Here is a 21,791-nt window from a genome sequence, read left to right as displayed (position 1 = left end):
TGGTATTTTTTTATTGAGGAACCATTAGTGAGAGGAAAGATTTTGATGAAAAAATAGAAAAATATGGAATAGTGGCAGGATTAAAAATCAATAGAGAAAAGACCAAAATGTTAGTCAAAAACCTAACTGAAAAACAGAAAAGGAAATTAGAAGAGAATCTGGAATTGCAAATTTTAAAAAAGATCAAATATTTAGTAATCTGGCTTACTACAAGGTGCTCCTCAATAAAAGAAGATAACTATAAAAAATTAATACTACAAATGAAGAAAAATTTTGAGACCTGGGGTAAATTACAATTATCATTATTAGGTAGGATTGCGTTGATTAAAATGAATACATTACCAAGACTATTATATTTATTCCAAACAGTCCAGATAAAATTAGAGAATTTTTTTGAAGAATTAGATAAAATAATAAATAAATTCATTTGGTTGGACAAAAAAGCACGGATAAACATGAAAATATTAAAAGATAGTAGAAGTAGAGGTGGACTTGGGCTCCCAAAATGGGAAATTTATTATCAAGCAGCTGGACTACTCTGGATCAAAGATTGGATAAACCTAGACAATAAAAGAGTTTTAACGATTGAAGGACACGACTTACAGGCTGGCTGGCATGCCTTTTTATGGGGGAAACATAAGAAAACACATTCATACTTTTATCAACATCAGATAAGAGATGCGCTGATTCGGATGTGGGAAAAAGTTAAAAAAAGACATTACAGGAAAATCCCAAATTGGATTTCACCGATGGAGGCGATGATTCACCCTAACACCTTGGATAAGAAAAAGATGATTAGATACAAAGAACTATTAGATAACCAAGAAAACCTTAAATCAAGAGAAGAATTAGAAGAACAAGGAATAATCATAGATTGGTGGCCATATTTACAGATCAAATCTAAACATAGTAAGTGTTATGTCCCGAGCCTTTACAAATGGCTCGGGCGTTTGCAGGCAGTCCCGGGCAGGTGCAAAGCTGCCCGGGACCAGACAGGCTGTCGCCAGCGCCGTGCGCATGCGCGGGTGCTGGCGCGGGAAAAGTAACCCATTTACCCGGGAGTTGCCTATATAAGAGGCTGCGAGGCGTTTGGGCGAGGCTGAAGCCATCTTCCTGTAAGCTGAACGCTGAATAAATGAAACTGAGAACTCCAGCTGCTTCTCGTGTCTGTTTTCCCGCCACGGACTCAACACTGGCGACGAGGTGGGATGCCTTGCACTACCTGGAAAGGAAGAAGTGTAAGCTTACCCAAGGAGTCCTGAGCGGCGGAAGAGGAACGGCGTTGACTCGGCAGCTGCCCGCCATTCCGGTGCGCATTCGGGGGTAGGCTGACTGATAGACCCGTCTCCTGAAGATCCGAAGATGGCGAAAATCAGAAGGCTTTCAGAATTCGACGTCTCACATCCAGAGCGGTGGGAGTCCTACGTATCCAGAATGGAGAACTACTTCAAGGCAAACCAAGTGAGGGAAGATAGCTTGAAGGCTGCCACCCTGCTTTGCGTTTGCGGCCAAGACGCCTTCGAAATCGCAGAAAACCTTGCAGCACCTGTTCCAGTAGAGTCTGTAAGCTACGCAGACCTGAAGAAGCTGCTGAAGGAGCACTTCCACCCCAAGGTGTCCGTTATCTCATGGCGCCACACCTTCGAACAGAGGGATCAACGGTCCGGTGAGTCAGCCAAGGAATACATCGCCGCGTTACGGAAGGCCGCCAAGCCCTGCGAGTTCAAGGACCTCGAGGAACGACTGAGGGACCGATTCGTGTGCGGGTTAAGGCATCGAGAGCTACAAAAGAGACTTTTCGCTAAGGAAGAATTATCCTTCCAAGACGCCTTAAGGGAAGTCACCGCAGAAGAAGCAGCAGGCGGCGCCGTCAAGAACATGCGGCCGATCAGAAGCAGTGCAGAGGGTGCGTCCGTGCACCAGGAAGACGTCCGACGAAACTCCGAGGAGGATCCGGACGAAGAAGTCGACCGTCTACACCCCGCGAAGGAAGAGAACCAGAAGGGAAGCTCTTCGGCTCCGCTCAAGTGCATCGGCTGTGGAGGTCGCCACAGGAGAACCGACTGCAAGTTCCGCTCCGCTACCTGCCGGGCATGCGGCAAACAAGGGCAAGAGCTACTGCCCATCTCCACTGAGGGAGCCACAAACGGCCCATCTCAGGGTTCTGCAATTGCTCCGAAAAGAAAGTCATGGAGCTTACCCACACAACAGGCACTCACGCCTACTCCAGCCAGGGAGTCACCCCGGGGGCATACTCACTTTCCACACACATCACACAGCACTCCAGTAACGGAGGATACCCGGGGGCATCCCAACAAATCATTCCCCGCAAGAGAGCTGGCACACAATTCCCAAGGTTGGCCTGACCTTACCCCAAATCCTACAGGGGGTCAAACATACACAGAGCTAGTCGAGGAACCAAGTCCCGACTACAACACCCCTAGCACAAATCAGGGAACACCTGAGTTTTGGGAAAGTACAGAAACCCACACGAGCCCGAGCACAGAATGGGGTTCAGGGAATGGACAGCCTCCTGACAGGTCTTGGACTGACCTAGGAGGTTCTACAGAGACGCCCAGCAGTGGCTATCACTTCAAGGGGCCTGAGGGTCTACAGCTAGGTAGGACAACCAGGTCACAAAGCAACAGAAGCCCTGGCCTGACGAGCCCGGTGGGCAAGCAAGCAGGCCAGGCATCGGGGCACAGTCCTTGGAAGACACCAGGGCACAATAGAGAGAACAGGCTCACGCCTCCCTCCAGTCAGGGGACTTATGCCAGTAACCCAGAGCTAAGAAGGTCACAGAGAGCAAAGAAATCTCCTAAGTATCTAGAAGATTACAGATCTGATTACTGGCAAAAGCCAGTAATCAGTGGGAGCACTGGGGAGCAAAATGTCATATAAAATAAATGTTGTATGTTGGTAGTAGTTTTAGCCCGGGGGAAAGGGGTGTTATGTCCCGAGCCTTTGCAAATGGCTCGGGCGTTTGCAGGCAGTCCCGGGCAGGTGCAAAGCTGCCCGGGACCAGACAGGCTGTCGCCAGCGCCGTGCGCATGCGCGGGTGCTGGCGCGGGAAAAGTAACCCTTTACCCGGGAGTTGCCTATATAAGAGGCTGCGAGGCGTTTGGGCGAGGCTGAAGCCATCTTCCTGTAAGCTGAACGCTGAATAAAAGAAACTGAGAACTCCAGCTGCTTCTCGTGTCTGTTTTCCCGCCACGGACTCAACAGTAAGGATATGGAAGAGCATGGAATAAGCCAGACCCCACATCAATTGGATAAAATTTTAACAGTTAAGGAAGGAAAATTTTTAACAAAAACCTATAAATATTTATTAGAGGTAGATCTGGAGGAAGAATTAGTGAAAGGGCCAAGGATAGCATGGGCAAGAAATGTGGGTCGAAATATAAATTTGGAAGAATGGGAAAGATTATGGAACATAAATTGCAAACTGACACTGTCAACTGCATATAGGGAAAATCAATACAAAATGTTTTATAGATGGCATTTAACACCGGTGAGATTGGCCAAAATGTACAAAAATATGAATCCGGAATGTTGAAAATGTAAAAATAAGGAAGGAACATTTTATAATATGTGGTGGCTGTGCCCTAAAGCAAAGAGCTATTGGGAATGGATAAGGAACTGGATACAGGAGATAACCAAGTTGCAAATTGAATTCAAACCTGAACTATTTCTTCTGGGTATAATAAATTTAAAGATGGAAAAGCAACTCCAACACATCATTATACATATATTGACAGCAGCCCACATAGTATACGCTCAGTGTTGGAAGGGTGAAAACATACCTACAAACGATATGATTATACACAAAATTCTTGAATGTGTGGAAATGAATAAACTTACGCTAGAATTAAAAGACCAGGAGGCAACAGAATTTTATGAAATATGGAACAAATGTTATGATTGGCTAGAACAAAGAAAGAAAAAGACATGATTACTGATGTAAATAAACTGTAAATAATATATATGAGATGTATAACACAGTTTTGTTAAGGGGGAAAAAAAAGAGTACAGAGAAGAGTAACAAAGATGATTAGGGGACTGAAGGCTAAAACATGTAAGGAACAGTTGCTGGAACTGGGTATGTCTAGTTTAACGAAGAGAAGGACGAGGGTGGACATGATAGCTGTGTTCCAATATCTCAGGGGCTGCCACAAAGAAGAGGGAGTCGAGCTATTCTCCAAAGCACCTGAAGGCAGGACAAGAAGCAACGGATGGAAACTAACCAAAGAAAGAAGCAGCTTAGAACTAAGGAGAAATTTGCTGACAGTTAGAACAATTAATCAGTTGAACAACCTGCCTCCAGAAGTTGTGAATGCTCCAACACTGAAAGTTTTTAAGAAGAGACTGGACAACCATTTGTCTGAAATGGTATAGGGTTTCCTGCCTGAGCAAGGGGCTGGACTAGAAGACCTTCAAAGTTCCTTCCAACTTATTATTATTATTATTATTATTATTATTATTATTATTATTATTATTATTATTATTATTTCCATTCAGACTCTAGTAATGTATTTACTATATTAATAAAAAATATCTGACTCTCCACATATTTGATCACAGAGACAAGCAATCAGAGGCCTGCTCACACCAAATAGCTTCCCTGATTTTGCTTGTCTGTATAGTTACCCATCAACCTATGGAAAGATGCTCCTGAATTGCAAGAACCCCTTGGAATAACATAGTTGACGTGGGAGTGGCTTAGAAGAGAAGGACTGCATCAGAATAAAGAAATTTGGTCAGTTCATCTGAACTGGTTTGGAAAAGAAGTGATGTCCTTCTGGCAAAACAGTTATAATTCCATGGATGTAAATAATAGAAATTGAAAATAGCTTTCCATCACTACTTTACCTCACTGAAAAAGTGCTGGGCTTTATGAGATTCTACAAGCCTCCATCTTCTTTCCTGAGTTTCATCCTTCAGATTTTCAAAGCAAATTGTCAGTTTCTTTACTTGTTCCATGATTGTCTGGGAAGCAACCTGTTTTTCCTTCGCCAGCTTCTGCCCAGAACTGATCACTGCTTTAGTCAAGGCATCATGGCTGTTAATCTCATTCTCTAAATTCTGGAAAATACAAGATAAGAGACACACGTATTTTAACAATATAAGGATTTTCTCCATATATTCATAAACATGTCTGTGTTTTTAGGTTGTCAAGCTGCAGCATACCACTTTTAGATTCTGCTAACAAATTAAAATGCTCATGCAGAGTTTTGCATCTATGGGAAAATTGCCAACATAAGCAAGTGTCCACTCACTTGAGTGAAATAAAACTCTCCACTTCGGTGGAGTCTCTTTAATAGCTTAACTTTCCTATACCATCTGTCCTATACCTTTGTAAAGAAGATTAGCACACCCTAATATATTTCTCTAGCTATCAACTTAAAGAGGTTAGGAGCAAGTTGTGCCTTATTAATAAATAAAAGGATTTCTTTTAAAAATGCAAAACTGCTCTGGGGTTTTAGATGGATAGTTAGATATTTTTCTTGTCACCATCACAGAAACCACCCAATTAATATTATATGATTCTTTTTTTTAGAATATAAACAAGCTGTTTTGGTAATTACAAGAAAACAGTAATACTTCAAGCATGAATGAAATATGGCCCTGATATATGTTTTGTAATATTTGTTGCTGTTACTGTTTACCCTATTTTTGCTGTTAACATTACATCATAATGTTGACTGAGGTGGCTTTAAACTGATTAAACAATCAAATAGATAAAATTGACATTGTTTTAAATTATGGATCTAAAAGGCTAGCTCAATTTTTATTTCTGTGTTACTGTCTTTAACTTTTTTCAATAAATAATAGCAGATGCAATGCAGAGAATGTAATATTTGTTTGTATACAGATAAGAAGCGCAGACATATTTCTCGATAGCTTGAATAATAATAAAAAAAAAAGTGGCAGTGGAGCTTCGTGTTGCAGAAGATTACTCTAGAAAATTGTTTCTCAACCTCAGCAACTTTAAGACGCCTGGACTTCAATTCCCAGAATTCCCCAGCAATACGCCTTAAAATTGCTGAAGTTGAGAAAAACTGCTCTAGAAAAAGATATTATTCATTTAATTGACTTCACTATGACACGGAAATGTGAAAAACATGCAACTTTCTGAAGAACAGAAAGTGAGCTTATAGGCCTTGTGGTAAGCTAGCTAAAATTTGTAAAAATAAATTGTAAAAAGCAATGGAAGAAGTGACCAAGAATTTCTCTTTTTTTCCAGTATTTCCTGCTTTATCACTCTATCTATTTTACCTGGTGCTTTTCCTGTAAGCTCTGAACAGTTGCCAAAGACTGGCCATAGTCTCTGGAAGATGCCAGAGGGAGTTTGTCATGAATCCAGGTCAATTCTTCATTGACATCCTGGAGGAACTGGTACAGCAATTTGTTGGCTTCCAAATGCTGCCGCCTTTCCTGGAGTGGCTCCCTAAAACTTTTATATCTGGAAATTCAAAATGAAGCTGTGGGTTAGATTGTTTTTTAAGGAAGACAGATTATGAATCTGAATTGGTCTTTCCACACATCATCCTTAGTGAAGCGTGCAAACCAACATTTGCATTTCCTGTGTCAGATGATCTTTCTCCTTCTGTCATGGCCATTTTTTATAGAGGTATGACTGAAAGCATTTTAACAAACTGAATCACTGTCTGGTTTGGTGGCAGCAGTGCCTCAGATAGAAAGTCCATACAGAGAATGGTAAGTGTTGTGTCCTGAGCCTGCTGAAGTAAACGGTCCCGGGCAACCCAAAAGCTGCCAGCCTTGTGCTCATGCACAAGGCACAAAATAGCCAGATCCCTATTGGTTGTGCTCTCCGGGTTCAGAACGCTATAAAAGGCCTGCGTGCATTTTGCTGCTTGCTTGGTTGGAAGGAGAAGATCAATAAAGAGATTGCTTGTTCACCACGTGTCTTCATCTAATGCCTGAGAACCGAATACATAAATGTAAGGACAGCCAAGAAGATCATTGGACACTCGCTCCCTGGTATTCAGGATGCTGTTTATAAGCACTATGTGCTTAGAGCTCAAAGCATTGTTAGAGACCCCACACACCCACTTTATGGTCTGTTTCTGTTGCTCCCCTCTGGGAGGAAGTTTTAAAATATTTCTAGCAGGATTACCCGATTCTGTTATAGCTTTGTTCCCTATGCCATCCATCTAGTAAACTCGCAAGATTCATTTTTCTCCCCATGCATATGTATACATAACCCGTACTATACTGTTGTTTCTCTGTGTGATATAATATATGTGGGTATATGCATAATTCTGTATTTATTTATTTTTGTCATATTTATATGGTGTATATTGGAGGTGGTGACCCTCTGAGAGCTGTATGCAATGAAATTTCATTTTAGTGTATGCCAATTAGTGTACATTCAAAGCGACAATAAAGTTATTATTCTATTCTAGTAATAGTAATAGTAGTAAAGTTGGAAGGGACCTTGGAGTCATCTAGTCCAACCCCCTGCTCAGGCAGGAAACCCTACACCATTTCGGACAAATGGCTGTCCAGTCTCTTCTTAAAAACTTCCAGTGTTGGAGCATTTACTGCTTCTGGAGGCAAGCTGTTCCACTGATTAATTGTTCTCACTGTCAGGAAGTTTCTCCTTAGTTCTAGGTTGCTTCTCTCCTTGATTAGTTTCCACCCGTTGCTTCTTGTCCTGCCTTCAGGTGCTTTGGAAAATAGCTTAATTCCCTCTTCTTTATGGCAGCCCCTGAGACATTGGAATACTGCTATCATGTCCCCCCTTGTCCTTCTCTTCGTTAAACTAGACATACCCAATTCTAGCAACCGTTCCTTATATGTTTTAGCCTCCAGTCCCCTAATGGGTCTGTTATTCTATGGACTAGCATGCATTGACTGTTAAAATTAGAAACACCAGGCTGATAAACCGAAGAATGATGATATTATTAAAGGTGAAAATTAGAATATTTAGAAGGGGCAGACGAGCAAAGAGAAACTGCAGAACCGTTCAAGCACCTGTGTACCACCTGATCCACCCTTATCTCTATCTCATCTGCCAGAAAATGTTTCTCCTGCTGAAATTCTTGCACTCTGTTGATCAGACTTTGGAAATGGTCCCTGTGGGCAACAAAGCTGGCTTCCAGTTCTTCCTGTTTCTTTAGGAGATCATTCAGAATCAGTAGATTATCACTGCTTTCTGGTGAATTCATTTCGCCATCTAGGTCTTCCAACCATTTATCAGCCTCATCCACGAGATGTAGAAATTGCAGAGCCTGAAGTCAGAGGGAAGTAATCTAGGCAAATAATGACATTTAAACACTGTAGCTACTAGCATCCTTTGTGGATTGATCAGTTCTGTCTCTACAATGCTCTCTCACAAGCACACACATAAACACAATAGGATTATTTTAATTTTTTTGCTTTTTGCTAACCTGAAAATTAGTTAACCAGCTTAATTGGGGAATTTCCAGAATGCTAAGTCACCACTAAAACCTTGAGTTCTTTCCTGTTGTGTTTTACCTTGTAAGCATCCAGAATTTTTCTTTTCTTTTCCTCGCAGTTTTCCAGCAACTCATCCCAAAGCTCATCTATTTCTTGGAGTCTAGACTGGAGGACATCAGAAGCATAATGCCTTTCGTGGAACATTTTCTCTCCTTCCTGCAATAAAGATACTCAAAGTCATCTCTTATGGCTTAGCTTTCTATATGATGTCTTTAAGCAATGATACTATCCAACAATCTTATCATTATAATAACATTTAAGTTATTTGCATTTTTGCTTAAGGCAGTAGTTCCCAACATTTTCTATACCCCGCACGCCTAGAACCCTTCTGATATATTTTGGCACCCCTTACAAAAGTTCTAAATAATGGCAACAAATTATGCATATACACTATAATTTTGAAAACCCAAGTTTTCGCACCCCCTGGAATATCATCTCGCACCCCAGGGAGTGCAAGCACCCCTGGTTGGGAACCCTTGGCTTAAGGCATTTAATTTTGCAAATTATTTGTTTAACTCAGATTCTTCCAGAATCAGCTTTTGAGAAAGTCTCATTCTTTGAAATGTACTGAAACTTCAAAAATTATTTGGAATGTATAGGAACAAGGGCACAGCATGAAAGAAGTTGCATTTTTTGTCAGATTTCTGCATAAGCCTGAATGAGAAGATAGCTACTTTTATGAAGCAATTTATGAAAGTAGCCATATGTCTAATGAACCATTTTTGCAGGCATAGCTGTTTTAAAATGGTAATGTGCTTATAGTCGTATGTATACTGAACTACCTCTTTTGAATTATTTTTGAATAATTATAATCAATAATGTAATGTAATAATGCCATGCTGTGCTGTGCTATAGTATACCAGGGGTCCCCAACCCCCGGTCCATGGACTGGTACCGGGCCATGGCATGCCAACAACTGGTCTGCACAAACAAGCAAAGCCCCTTCCATGGGATGCAGGCAGCACACAAAACCATGCACTCTCTAGTCCGTGGAAAAACCTTTCTCCACGGAATTGGTTCCTGGTGCCCAAAAGGTCGGTGATCTTTATACTATACTATACTATACTGTACTGTACTGTACTGTACTGTACTGTACTGTACCGTACCGTACCGTACCGTACCATACCATACCATACCATACCATACCATACCATTTACTTATTTACTTACTGTTTTGATTCTGTTAAGATGATTTTTGTTAGCCACAATCTCTGCCTGGAAAGTCTGGTGCTTTTGTAGTTTAGCCTGAAGATTGCTAGGATCTCTCCAGCTCTCATCAAGGGCAATACTGTTTTTTTCGTTCATCCAGGCAGCTATCTTTGGATAGAAAAACACAATTATGAGATTGCTGATTAGATTCAATTCCTAATTGTTCAAGGAACTGGAACGGTCTCCCATCTGAAACCCTGAAAGAATGGCAGCAAGTCTACCAAGAATCAGGAACAAGCAATTTGGTCTCTCCCTACATTCTTTGAAGTATACTGCTGTACCACATTTGTTCTTATTGGCTACGTTGAATAGGGTTTCTGGCATTTGTTGATTATTGGAAGTTTTCAAATTTCTCTGAAATTTGAAATGTAAGTATATATGTATCCTCAGGAAATTAAATGAATCGTTATACCTCAAAAGAATTGTGCAGAAATTTTTGTAATAGCCAGGACTCCTCCAGCAGACGCCTCCGAATTAAAGTGATTTCCAAAAGTTTTTCCTTCCTGGAAAGAATAAATAATACTAGTGATATAAGTCAATGTAGCTTATTAAACTTCTTTTCATTTCAGAAGTGATTATAAATGCAAGCTTAATCTTTGCCAAGAGCAGTAGAAGGAAAACACAAAAAGCACAGCATGAGGAAATGAAACAGCAAATGCCACAGCAGGGTTGTTCCTCAAATAGGCACATTATATAAATCTTATCTTCTTTCTAGAGTGACTAGATGGGTGGATAATCACTGTATTCTCTTAGGGTTTTATTTGAAGCACAAAATAATATAGTTAATGAGTGGCAAGTAATAAAAAAAAAATCCATTAAGAAAGAGGAGAGGTGTGGGGTGGTTAAACCATACAGGATGAAACAGGAGTACCTTCTCAACACAGCCTGGCACTTAGTCATTATATTCTCAGAATCATAATGCTGACTGTCCTTCAGCTTTTGGGCAAAGAAAGTTATCTTATCAATCTTCTTCAGGTGGGCCTTCAAGTCTTTTTCAAACTGCATGTGATTTTGCTGCAGACTCTCCACACTGGATACTGAATCCTGCATCAATTGGAACAAGTTAATGTAATAAGGAAAGCTGTCTTCTAAAATAGATTGTTTGTTCATCTAACCCAGTTTTCCTAACTCCAGATGAGTAGATTTTAACTTCTAAAATGTCTCAGCCAGCATGGCAATTGATAAGAAATGTGGGAGTTGGTTGGCTTTTGAAAAATGCCCAGGTTGGGAAGAGCTGATCTAATGCCGTATGATTACTCCAAATCATACGGCATTAGATCTCGGTTAGAAGAGTTATGTTTATAAAGAGTTATGTTTATAAACTGTCTAAATGTGTATAATCCATGCATGCACAGAACAAGAGAAGGATTTGGGGATCACTATTCTAAACAGTCAGGATTCAAATTATTTCTATAAAACTTCCCTTTTTTAATATGAAATCAAAGAATATTGGATTCCTCCCCAAGCAACTTTTCTTTATATTCAGGTCTATAGAGCTCAGATATAATAAGATGTCCAGACACATTTTATTGTAAGATGAGTGGAATATAAATTTAACTAAATAAATAAATGAACTTTAGAGGATTTCAGTTTTTTTCATTTTTTTTAAATTCTGCATGTATTTCTGCTTTTCTGGGCTCTATAGCAGCAAAACTGGGTTGGAAAATGATGACACAGACTAGAAGGCAAAATCCAATAAATTTGCAAAACAACCAAATGCTTTGTGATGTAATGTAATGGAATGAGAGATTCAGTGAGACTTTGGCAGGAAAAAAAACTGAAAGTAAGCACTCCAAAATTATTTGTTTTGCACTTTTGTTCTATGCCAACACTTTTCAGTTTTTAGTGAGAATAGTCTATTTCACTTACCCCCAAGTCTTTGTTTGTTAGAAAGGCCTCTTTGCTGCTTAGCCAACTTTCACTCTCTTCCACATAACCAAAGAATATCTGTTTAGGAGAGAAAGAAACTATTTTACTTCCCAATATAATTACATTGCAAAGTTCAATGGGGCTTAATTGGAAACAAGAGTGCTTGGAATTGGACCCACAGATGAACACTATAGTATAGTATGTGAAAGCGGTCCATTGAGCCAATGCAGTATTAATAAAGGAGTCTATGACAAACTTGTAGTTCAGAATAATAGTAAATAAGGTAGTATTGCCTTTTTTTGAGTTTGCATAAATACTGTAAATAGATTTTATTTACATTTATATATATGATCTATTTATATTTATTGGTATTACTTATAGATTTTATCTATTTATTTGTATACCAAGACTAGTAGATATCATTTTCCTACTAATTTGTTCTAGAGCCATCTAGTAATTATCCATATTTATTCAGGACATATTGATAGCCAAAGACCGTTCCGATTAATTGTTAGCAGTTCTCTATAATTTAAAAGAATTAGCACTGGTATTTTACCCAGCATTCTAACTTTTAACCAGGGACATCAGGGACTGAATCAAAAATTTCTGCATGTGTTACGTGGTCCTTCAGGGCACTGCAACTGTTCCCTAACTTGTACACCATTTCAAAAATAAATAAATAATTGGGATCCTTAAATATATTAATTCTTCCAAGCTTTTCCCCACATAGGGAGAGTAGACCAAAAGTTCCAGTTCCTAGTATTTAAAGTTGAAACCGTGCCACGGTGCATTTAAGGAGAAACATTTCATTAAATCAAAATTACCAAAAAAGGTTTGAAGCTGAGACGAAGATCAGTTTTAGGATCCAAATAAAAAAAGAAATGAAATGTAAATATATTTCTTCTATTTGGAGAAGATTCTATGTTTAAAGAATATCCACCAGCAACCACTGTTTGCTTCCATTTGCCATGCCCTAACTACCAATCAAAACTCTTCCTGACAGCATATATTCTTATTCTTGTGGGCTGCTTCAGAATTATTATTTTTTTTTATCTACCTGTAAGTCTCTGGCTTGAAGTAATTTTAGACTTTGTTCTTCATAGGTCTGGATCATTTCATTTAATGCTTGTTGTAACTTGATGAGGGAATGATGGATCTCAGGAGCTGCATAATGGCCAGAACTGCCAAGTTTCTGACCGTAGTTGCTGAGAGCACCAAGTCTTTCCCCTCGAGCTTCAATCTCTGCCTAAAAAATGTCAGACAGATTGATGGTAAATGTTTGCACAGAAGCAACATTCAGGATTTTTGGAAAACAAAAGTAGATTTTATTCAGCAACCTTTCACGATTAATATTTATGTGGAAAGTAAGGAGTCTGAGAAAGAAGGAAGATTTCAAAATTTGAAAAATATATAAAGAACAAATTACCCTCTCTTTCACCTTAGCAAAGACTAATTTTTACCCTAATTAAATTTGGAAACTTAGATATAAATGAAACATGTTTTTAATTGCACATAATTAAGAAAAACAGCATCACCCATAACTGAGGTAAACAATATCCCCAAAATTTCAGTTTTCTTTTGGTGTTCACAGCAGATTTCATTATTCAAGCACTTTCATGATTGTATTCTTGATGTCAACATTAAAAAACATCAAATGCGTTTATTTAACTGACATCTTTCATCATTTCAAATTTATGAAAGATGTGAACTCAGTCGTTCTTAAACTGTTTGACCAATTATTCCTTTCCCTAATCTTAAATAATGTCATTATTCCCACAAAACAAACAAAAAAACAGCCTCTGCTATTTTACAGAAACATCTTAGTGACAGCTGTCCCAAACCGAATCCATAACTCACAAAAAAGCAATTACAAATTGCTCCATCATCTCTAGAATATATTCCATTTATCCCTAGTGTAAGAACCTCTAAGTTAAGCTCTGGATACTATGAAGCATTCCAGATGTCTTTTTTAGTCTACCAGGAAATTATGTAACTCACTGGCCATTTTTATGGTGTGGATAGTCCTCCTGCCCTCACCTTTTCCTCAAAATAAAAACTCCCCCTCCATCTTTATTTCTCTGAACAAATGAGCTTCTGCACCTTATCTCATTTCCAAGTGGAAGTAGAAGACCTACTGGATCTATAATTATTCTTTTCTCTCTTCTTTCCTCCTGAGACTTTCCATCTTGTTCAATGGAGCTTTCAGTGTCTCCAAGCATGTGTTAATACTATCTATTTTTCTCCTTTCCTTCTCTGTGGTTCAGAAGAATCTTTGTAATAAAAGCTTAGCACAATACCTCCAAATGTGTATATTCCAAGGGAGTTCCTCTGTAACTTGTCTTGATCTCAATAGGCTTAACCTCCACGGGCAGGATATGTATTAGCTTCTTCCCCCCCCCCCCCAACAATTGCTTCAGCATTTGTTGAATATGTAGGCCTCTTCAGTGGCAGAATTATTCAAACAAATAAGTACTTACAATATGTCCTCTAAATTGCCAGTAGCTGAATGTTGATATTCCATGTAAGTTCTAGACTTGCAAAAGATGTGCTCATGTTTACACTGCTATTAATTTTAGCAGAATCCAAATAAAACTGAGGTTTACAGAGAGAACAGACCACATCTGAGCTAAGAAAAGAATGTTCCAGCTCAAAAAGTAAGCACAGAAATAAATAATGAGGATGTAATTACTTATGTGCGTATTGCTACAATCAATGTTATTTCCATTGTCAAGTATTGAAATTGCTAATTAGGAACTTTTTAAAGTAATGGAAACTATTATAAAGATGGCAATATCAACTGACATAATCATACTTGCCTTTACTTCTTGATGCTCCTCTATCAGACTTTCTGCTTCAGCTAAATTTTTAGGAACATCCCCAAGTTCCATTTGACCTTTGACCTCCTGAATCCAATCAAGCAATTCCTTCAGTTCAGAGTTAAACTTCTGTAACTGGTAAGAAGCAATCAGCTTCTCACCCCTGTTGTATACAAAAGAACATAAATAATAATTGAAACTCTTACTAAATATAAGCTGGTGGAATAAAATTGAGTTTAACAAAAACAGAAAGCTTGTAAATTGTTGTTTACTTATTTCAAGGGGGTTGTAAGAATACATACTTAGAAATGTTGGGCTTTTCACATTTCTAGTTTTCAAACCATATTTTTTCATTTAACAGTACTAAAGTCTCTGGAGAGAACTCTATTACTGCACATGCCAAACTGATTCTGCTACCAGAATTTGGCTAGATACCTCAAATTCGCTTTCTCCCCCTACCCCCCCCCCAATTCACTTCCTCACCTTTATCCCTCAATCAGGGACCCACCAAAATGATCCAAAATAAGTAAAACTCTGAAGGTTATCAGGCCCAAAGGGAGAAGAAATGTACTCTTTGCAGGATGGAATATCAATGCCAGTACTCCTAATTCTGCACCTTTGCATAAACTTAGTATTCAGCTAAAACAGAAGATGGAGGAACTTTGCTTCTTCACAAAGATTTCAATCCTTTTCACAACCAGCAATAACATTTAGTAATACCCTGATGGATAATATATTCTAACAGCATTTATTAATCACATTGTGGCTATATGGTTGCCACATGAAGTTTTCTGGAACCAGAGTTCTTAAAATAAAAAATGGGATCATCTGTTAAAATGTCATCTGGCTCCTGCACTTAGCAGGGATTTGGACTAGTTGACTTCTAAGGTTCCTCTCAACTTTATGACTAAACACATCTATTAATATATTGTAGAGTGCATTTGTGGATTCAAAATGTTGGAAGTCTATTTTGAATTTTCACTAAATAATGGCAAAAAACAGGATTGACTAAAGCACAATATGTGAAATCTACAGACTGACAATATAAAGTATTCAGGAATGACCCTGAGAGATAGGAGGAAGAGTCACAGTCTAGATCAGTGGTTTTCAATCTTCCTAATGCCGCGACCCTTTAATACAGTTCCTCATGTTGTGGTGACCCCCAACCCCCCATCCAGCTGGCTGGGGGGGGGTATCAAAAGTTTGACCAAAAAAAAAAAAAGAGAGGGAAAAATGGGAAAGTATAAGTAGTCCTCGACTTACAACAATTCGCTTAGTGACTGAAGTTACAACAGCACTTAAAAAGCGAATTATGACCATTTTTCACACTTATGATTGTTGCAGCATCCCCAGGGCCATGTGATTTAGATTCGGATGCTTGACAACTGATTCATACTTATGATGTTCACAGTGTCCCAGGGTCACGTGATCAATGGCCAGGGGGCGTGGCCAGCTGATCACTCAGGTTGCAGTGTGCCTGTGGGGGGGAATCTGTGGGTCTCTGGGATGGGACTGGGGTGGGTGCCTGCCTTCCTTCCCTCCCTTCTCTCACCTTGTCCCTTCCTTCCTTCTTTTCTTCCTTTCCTTCACCTCCCTCTTAGTCTCTTTCTCCTTCCCTCCCTCTTTCCCATTGTCCCTTCCTTCTTTCCTTCCTTCCTCACCTCCTTCTTAGTCTCTTCCTCCTTTCCTCCCTCTCCCATTGTTCCTTCCTTCCTTTATTCTTTCCTTCCTTTCCTTCACCTCCCTTAGCCTCTTCCTCCTTCCCTCCCTCTCCCTCATTGTTCCTTCCTTCCTTCATTCCTTCCTTTCTTTCACCTCCCTTAGTCTCTTCCTCCTTCCCTCCCTCTTTCCCATTGTCCCTTCCTTCTTTCCTTCCTTTCCTTCACCTCCCTTAGTCTCTTCCTCTTCCCTTCCTCTTTCCCATTGTCCCTTCCTTCTTTCCTTCCTTTCCTTCCCCTCCCTCTTAGTTCCTTCCTTCCTTCCTTCCTTCCTTCCTTCCTTCCTTCCTTCCTTCCTTCCTTCCTTCCTTCCTTCCTTCCTTCCCTCTTTGTCCCTTCCTTCCTTCCCTCCCTTCCATTGTTCCTTCCTTCCCTCTCTCATTGTCCCTTACTTCCCTCCCTCTTCGTCCCTTCCTTCCTCCCCCCCTCGGTGCCCAGGAAGGGACAAGGGGAGAGGGACAGGCTGCCAGAGGCAGAGGAGAGCTCTGCCCAGTTCACTTGCTCAGCTTCACCAGAAAACATGCCGCTTGATAAGTTAGCAGAAGCCCCAGGATCAGCACCGGGCTACAGCTGATTCGTGCTTCTGCTAAATTAGCAAGCAGCATGTTTTCTAGCAAAGCTCGAGCAAGTTTGCTGGGCAGGACCCAAGGAGAGCTGCTACAGCTGACCTGCTTCTTGGCTGCTCTGCAGAAGCGCGGATCAGCTGTAGAGGTTCGCCCTGATCCTGGACAAGAGGGAAGGAAGGAAGGACGGAAGGGACAAGGGGAAAGAGGGAGGGAAGGAGGGACAAAGAGGGAGGCAAAGGAAAAGAAGGAAGGAAGGGACAAGGGGAGAGAGGGAGGGAAGGAGGGATAAAGAGGGAGGTGAAGGAAAGGAAGGAAGGGACAATGGGAGAGGGAGAGAAGGAGGAAGAGACCAAGAGGGAGGGAAGGAAAGGAAGTTCCAGCCAACAGAGGCTTGGCAGCCTGGCCGCTGAGGAACAGAAGAGTGCAAAGCCAAGGAGAAGAAGGTGGCGGTTTCCTCCCAAAGGGGGCTCCTTTTCTCCACCCCTTCCCTGGGTTTGTGGGGAATTTCTCATCACCAACGCTGACAGGTGCTCCTTCGAGCCTTCCAGGAGCTTTCTCACCCCCTTTGCTCCCCCCCGCTTTCGTGAGGATTGTGGCGCCCTTGGAAGCTGATCGTGCTTTGAAGCTTAGGAGAGGAGGAGGAGTCCCTTCCTCCTTCCCTCCCTCTCTCCCTGTCAAGCCCCGGCGGGCTTGATATGAACTGGTGGAGGAGGAGTTGAGGACGGGAGGGGTGGCAAAGGAGACCGGCAGCCATTGACAGACCTCCCGGCTGACAAGTGCAAGTTCGGAGGTCGCCAGCTGACAGGCACAGGAGTTGGGTGCTGTGGCGGCCTCCCCTTCTCTGACCTGCATGCGCGAGAGGAAGTCAATCCGGTTGCTGCACAATGAGTCTCTGGGGAGGGTGTGGCCTTGCTCTGTGCCTGCGCTCTTCATGCGCCCCCTGCAGGCCACATTTGGTAGAATTCGTGCAGACTGCCACCAAGCAGCATATTTTCCACAAACAAGTGAGGTGGAGTGGAGGGGGGGGGGGAGAAAAGAAGGCGGTTGACATGCCCTGCCTAAGACCATTGGAAATATGTGTTTTCCAATGGTCTTAGGCGACCCTTGTGAAAGACTCGTGTGACCCCCAAAAGGGTCGTGACCCACAGGTTGAGAACCGCTGGTCTAGACATTGTCTGATGAACAAAGTCTGAGTCCAGATCAGGAGGGGTCGGAGAGAAAACATCTCAGAAGAGACCATCCTTAGTTTGGGGGAGAGTGAAAATAGGAGGTGGGAGGAGTACTTTCAGATTTGCAATGTAATTTTACAATAAAGACAGAGTTAGAAATCAGGGTTGTGTGTTTAGTCTATGGCTAATAGAAGACAAGGCCTTGTAAAAAATATTTATTTATTTAAAACATTTGTATAGGCAGCCATTTTAAAACAGCTTTGAGCAACTTACAACCAATAAAACAATATAAAAGTAACAGTGATAAAACTAAAAACAAAAAAGGTGCATAGCTTCTGATGCACCCACATTCTCATCCTGATCTTGCTCAATCCCAGCACATAGGAGAAGATCCAGGGATGCTCTCTGGAAGGATAGAAGGGCAGGGGCTTGTTGGTTCTTAATGGGGAGGCCATTCCATAGGGCAGGGGCTGCAATGGAAAAGGTACTTTTCCATAGACCCATAAGATGGCAATGTTTAAGGGAAGGGACACGGAGCATGCCTATCCTATCTGCTCTAATGGGACATACAGATGTCCTCAGAGAGAGATGATCCTGCAGATCACTTGATCTCATGCCATGTGGGACTTTAAAGGTAATAACCAGCATCTTGAATTGCACCTTGAATTTACCTTTGTTTGGTCTCATTCTGGAGTTGTAACCAATGGTTTCCCATTTCCTTTTGCTTTGTAGTCAGTTTGTTACTTATAGTAGATGGATTCCTTTCAATTTGACATAGTTCTGGTTCCAGTGACTAAAAGAAAAACAGGCACTCTACATAGTTAACATGTTTTTCTTTCTGAAGCTGCTCTTAATTTAAACATCTATTCTGTGTCAGGCTTTTCTTTTCATGATATTTCAAAAGGCTTCTCAGAATGAAAAAAGAGAGAGAAAACCAGTTTAATTTGTACTCAGCCACATTTCCAGACAATCTTTATAGCCAAATCAGAGCGAGCAAGCATATACGGTACATCATTTAGTTCAACTGGCCAAATATATAACTTATTAATTAATTAATTAAACAAGACAAAAATCAGGACCAAAAGCTGGCAAAGGTAGGGAGAAAGTAGAAGAAGAGATATGGTAGAAGATCAAAAGGACAGAGGAACTTAACATCAACAATCTGCATATTTCAATTTACAGATCAAAAAATCACAGACATTTTCAGAGTCAATGAAAAGTACATGGAGAATAATTAGCATAGACAGTCTCTTAAGGAATAGCCTTTCATTATTCTGGATTTAACTTTTTTATCTACATCACAGCAGCAGAACAGAGATGGGATAAAATGGGATGAAATAAGATGGTTATCCCCCCTCCCCACACACATTTTGTACCATTAACCAAACAATTTTATGGACTCGGATGTATCCAATATAGATAGATTCTGGTTGAGAGGTTACAGACGTGGAGCATCTGATTAGATAACTTGACAGGAAATTAAACTTGCTGTTCAAGTCACCTGCCTATACTTGCCTAGCCCTGCCCTACCTCAAATTAAAAAGAACAATTGGTGCTTGTTTTTTTTTACTAGTTGGTAGCGCTTGATGGGTTGGGAAAGGAACCAGAGGAATCCACCAATAAGTTTCTTTAATTTGTACCTTATTAAAACTGTATCAGCAACAATGCTCACCAGCTTCATTAATGTGACAAAATAAGGCTTGGCCAACATGCTTTCCCCAGCAAATCACTGGTAGATTGCACTTTTCCCCTGGCTTCCTTATTTTGCCTTCGAGCTCTAAGTTTAGGTGAGATATGGGTTGGATAGTAGGGTTCTTCCTGCCTTGAATGTACTGTTCTTGCTGTTCTTAAGAACAATTGGTTTTGGTGCAGCAGGCTAGCATGGGGCATACTGTAGCATTTAGAATTCTCTGATGGGACCTATTTTTGGAGCAAGCATAAGCATGAGGAAAAAAACATTTTTTAGCCATTCCCCAAAGCCGAATAGAAAGTTTGAATGATGGGGACACCTTGATTTACTAAGTTACCAACCTCTCTATGTTGAAAACCATAGGCACAGTTAAACTGACATTCTTAAGACTCAGTGTGGAAATATTCTGATCATCCAAAAAGGAAATTAATCACACTCATCTTTGAAAGCGAATAACTGTTTTAGGCTGTGATTTAATTTGTTATTTAAAGAAAAAAATTCATTCCACTATTCTATTCTTCAGGTTTCAAACATAAAATCTAGTTGTGGTAGGCTTGTGTTCATATGTTCTGACTCCCTACCGAAAACTTATATTTATATTTTAGAATAAATCAAACTTCTGAAAGCAGCCAAGTCTTGGAATTGAGATTATAGAAATGAGATTACTACACAGTTCTACGTAGTACATATGCACGGCAAATTTCCAGGATTTATGTTCATATTATTTGCAATTGTATTTCAAATATCAGTTATATGTTTTACCTCCATCTTGGACTGAATAATGCCAATTTCTCTCTCTATTTCATCCTGCTTCCGAAGTAGATTTTCTACACTTTCAACATCTTTTCCATAATCCAAGGCTTGTATCAGTGAACTCTGAGGAAGAAAAAAAGATAATAACTCCATTCTTTAGAAAATTACACCTTTGAATATTTTCATCCTTTCGATATTTCTAACTTAAACTTTACATCTTTATATAATGTGAGGATTTAAGAGATATCTATAGAACAAATTTTTAGGCACTGAGTAATCATTTGAAATAAAATAACACAATACTATTATGTCTAGATATAGCATAATATACTAGAGTATATCTCTAGATGGATTGGGGCATCACTGAGATTTGGGTGGCATATAAATTTATTAAATAAATAAATAAATAATAATATACCTTGATAGATGGATAAAACCCCCAAATCCTGTCTAATCATTTGGCTGACTGTACAACCAACCATCGTAATTTTGCCTTTGATGGCTCCAGCTTATCTGCTCCTGAATAAGTAAAATTAGTATTTTGCTAACCTAAAAACTCAATCCCTCCCTATTCTCAAGCTAAATCCATTTTCTATCAAAATTAATCTTTTCATGCATATTTGTTTTTATTTATTTGTTATTCAGGAACTGCTGAATAAAATGGATTCCAATAGCAAAATATGGAAAACCATTTGAGTAATTTTCTTTTTATAGGACTAAAAAATAATGAAGTTATCAAGTTTAATAAAGCTTATACATCTGAAAAAATTATTAGCATTTTCAGAGTATTTTGTAAAAAACTCTTAAAATAAAGAAGAGATGGAGCAAGAACTGTTTGTGTATGATAGTGTTCAGGAATGTTTTTCTGAATTTCTCTTTTCTTTGCACCTCTGACTGTCAAAATTCCCTCTTGATATTTTATTACTATTTGGTTTTCTGAAATTTCATCCACTCTGGATAACTTGTCAAGATTTTTTTTTTCAAAAAATCCTTTAAAAATAATAAAATAAATCACCTTTTCACCAATTCTCTCTGTGATGTCATCAATTTCTCTAATCAAGGCATGGATCTGCAAGGCTTCTTCCAACTTCCTCTTATATGTTTTAAGATCACCATAGAAACTGTTCCACCTGTCATTGAAACATTTAATTTTATTTGAGAAGATCAAATAGATCAAATATGAGATCAGAGCAAAAAAAAGTATATACCGTATATGCCAGCGTACAAGGCGACCCGGCGTATAAGACGACCCCCATCTTTATCGCCGGGACGCATTCCTAGAACGTCATCTTATATGCCGGAAACTACCAGTATTTCCGGCGTATAAGATGACTCGGCGTATAAGACGACCCCCATCTTTGGCACCGATTTTAGCGCTCGCGGAAGTCGCCTTATATGCTGGCATATACGGTATTTGGGTTTATGAATTCCCATAATCAACATAATCCCAACTTTATTTACCTATATGTTTAAGCAAGCACAAACAAAATGACATCAAAAGTGATTAATGTGCAAGA

At 39.9% G+C, this 21,791-nt stretch overlaps 1 protein-coding gene across 4 annotated transcripts in view; it reads right to left on the bottom strand.

Annotated features, from left to right (window-relative positions):
• The window catches only part of SPTBN5 (spectrin beta, non-erythrocytic 5), a 110,903-nt gene that overhangs the window by 30,448 nt on the left and 58,664 nt on the right, over positions 1-21,791 (bottom strand). For all 4 annotated transcript variants that reach the window (XM_039323905.1, XM_039323907.1, XM_039323908.1 and 1 more), the window contains exons 42-54: positions 21,290-21,404; positions 20,284-20,397; positions 18,503-18,624; positions 14,379-14,541; positions 12,620-12,808; positions 11,563-11,640; positions 10,565-10,737; positions 10,106-10,196; positions 9,655-9,801; positions 8,503-8,640; positions 7,999-8,255; positions 6,277-6,463; positions 4,870-5,082 (exon numbers count right to left, since the gene is read on the bottom strand). In XM_039323905.1, the coding sequence (XP_039179839.1) occupies positions 4,870-5,082; positions 6,277-6,463; positions 7,999-8,255; positions 8,503-8,640; positions 9,655-9,801; positions 10,106-10,196; positions 10,565-10,737; positions 11,563-11,640; positions 12,620-12,808; positions 14,379-14,541; positions 18,503-18,624; positions 20,284-20,397; positions 21,290-21,404 (1,987 nt within the window). The remainder of the gene's footprint in view (positions 1-4,869; positions 5,083-6,276; positions 6,464-7,998; positions 8,256-8,502; positions 8,641-9,654; positions 9,802-10,105; positions 10,197-10,564; positions 10,738-11,562; positions 11,641-12,619; positions 12,809-14,378; positions 14,542-18,502; positions 18,625-20,283; positions 20,398-21,289; positions 21,405-21,791) is intronic.

This window comes from Crotalus tigris, unplaced genomic scaffold (genome assembly GCF_016545835.1).
Source record: "Crotalus tigris isolate CLP2741 ecotype Arizona unplaced genomic scaffold, ASM1654583v1 scf7180000024286.1529876, whole genome shotgun sequence".
Taxonomy (NCBI): domain Eukaryota; kingdom Metazoa; phylum Chordata; class Lepidosauria; order Squamata; family Viperidae; genus Crotalus; species Crotalus tigris.
Note: the sequence above shows the minus strand (reverse complement) of the source record. Positions and strands in the feature narration are given on the sequence as shown.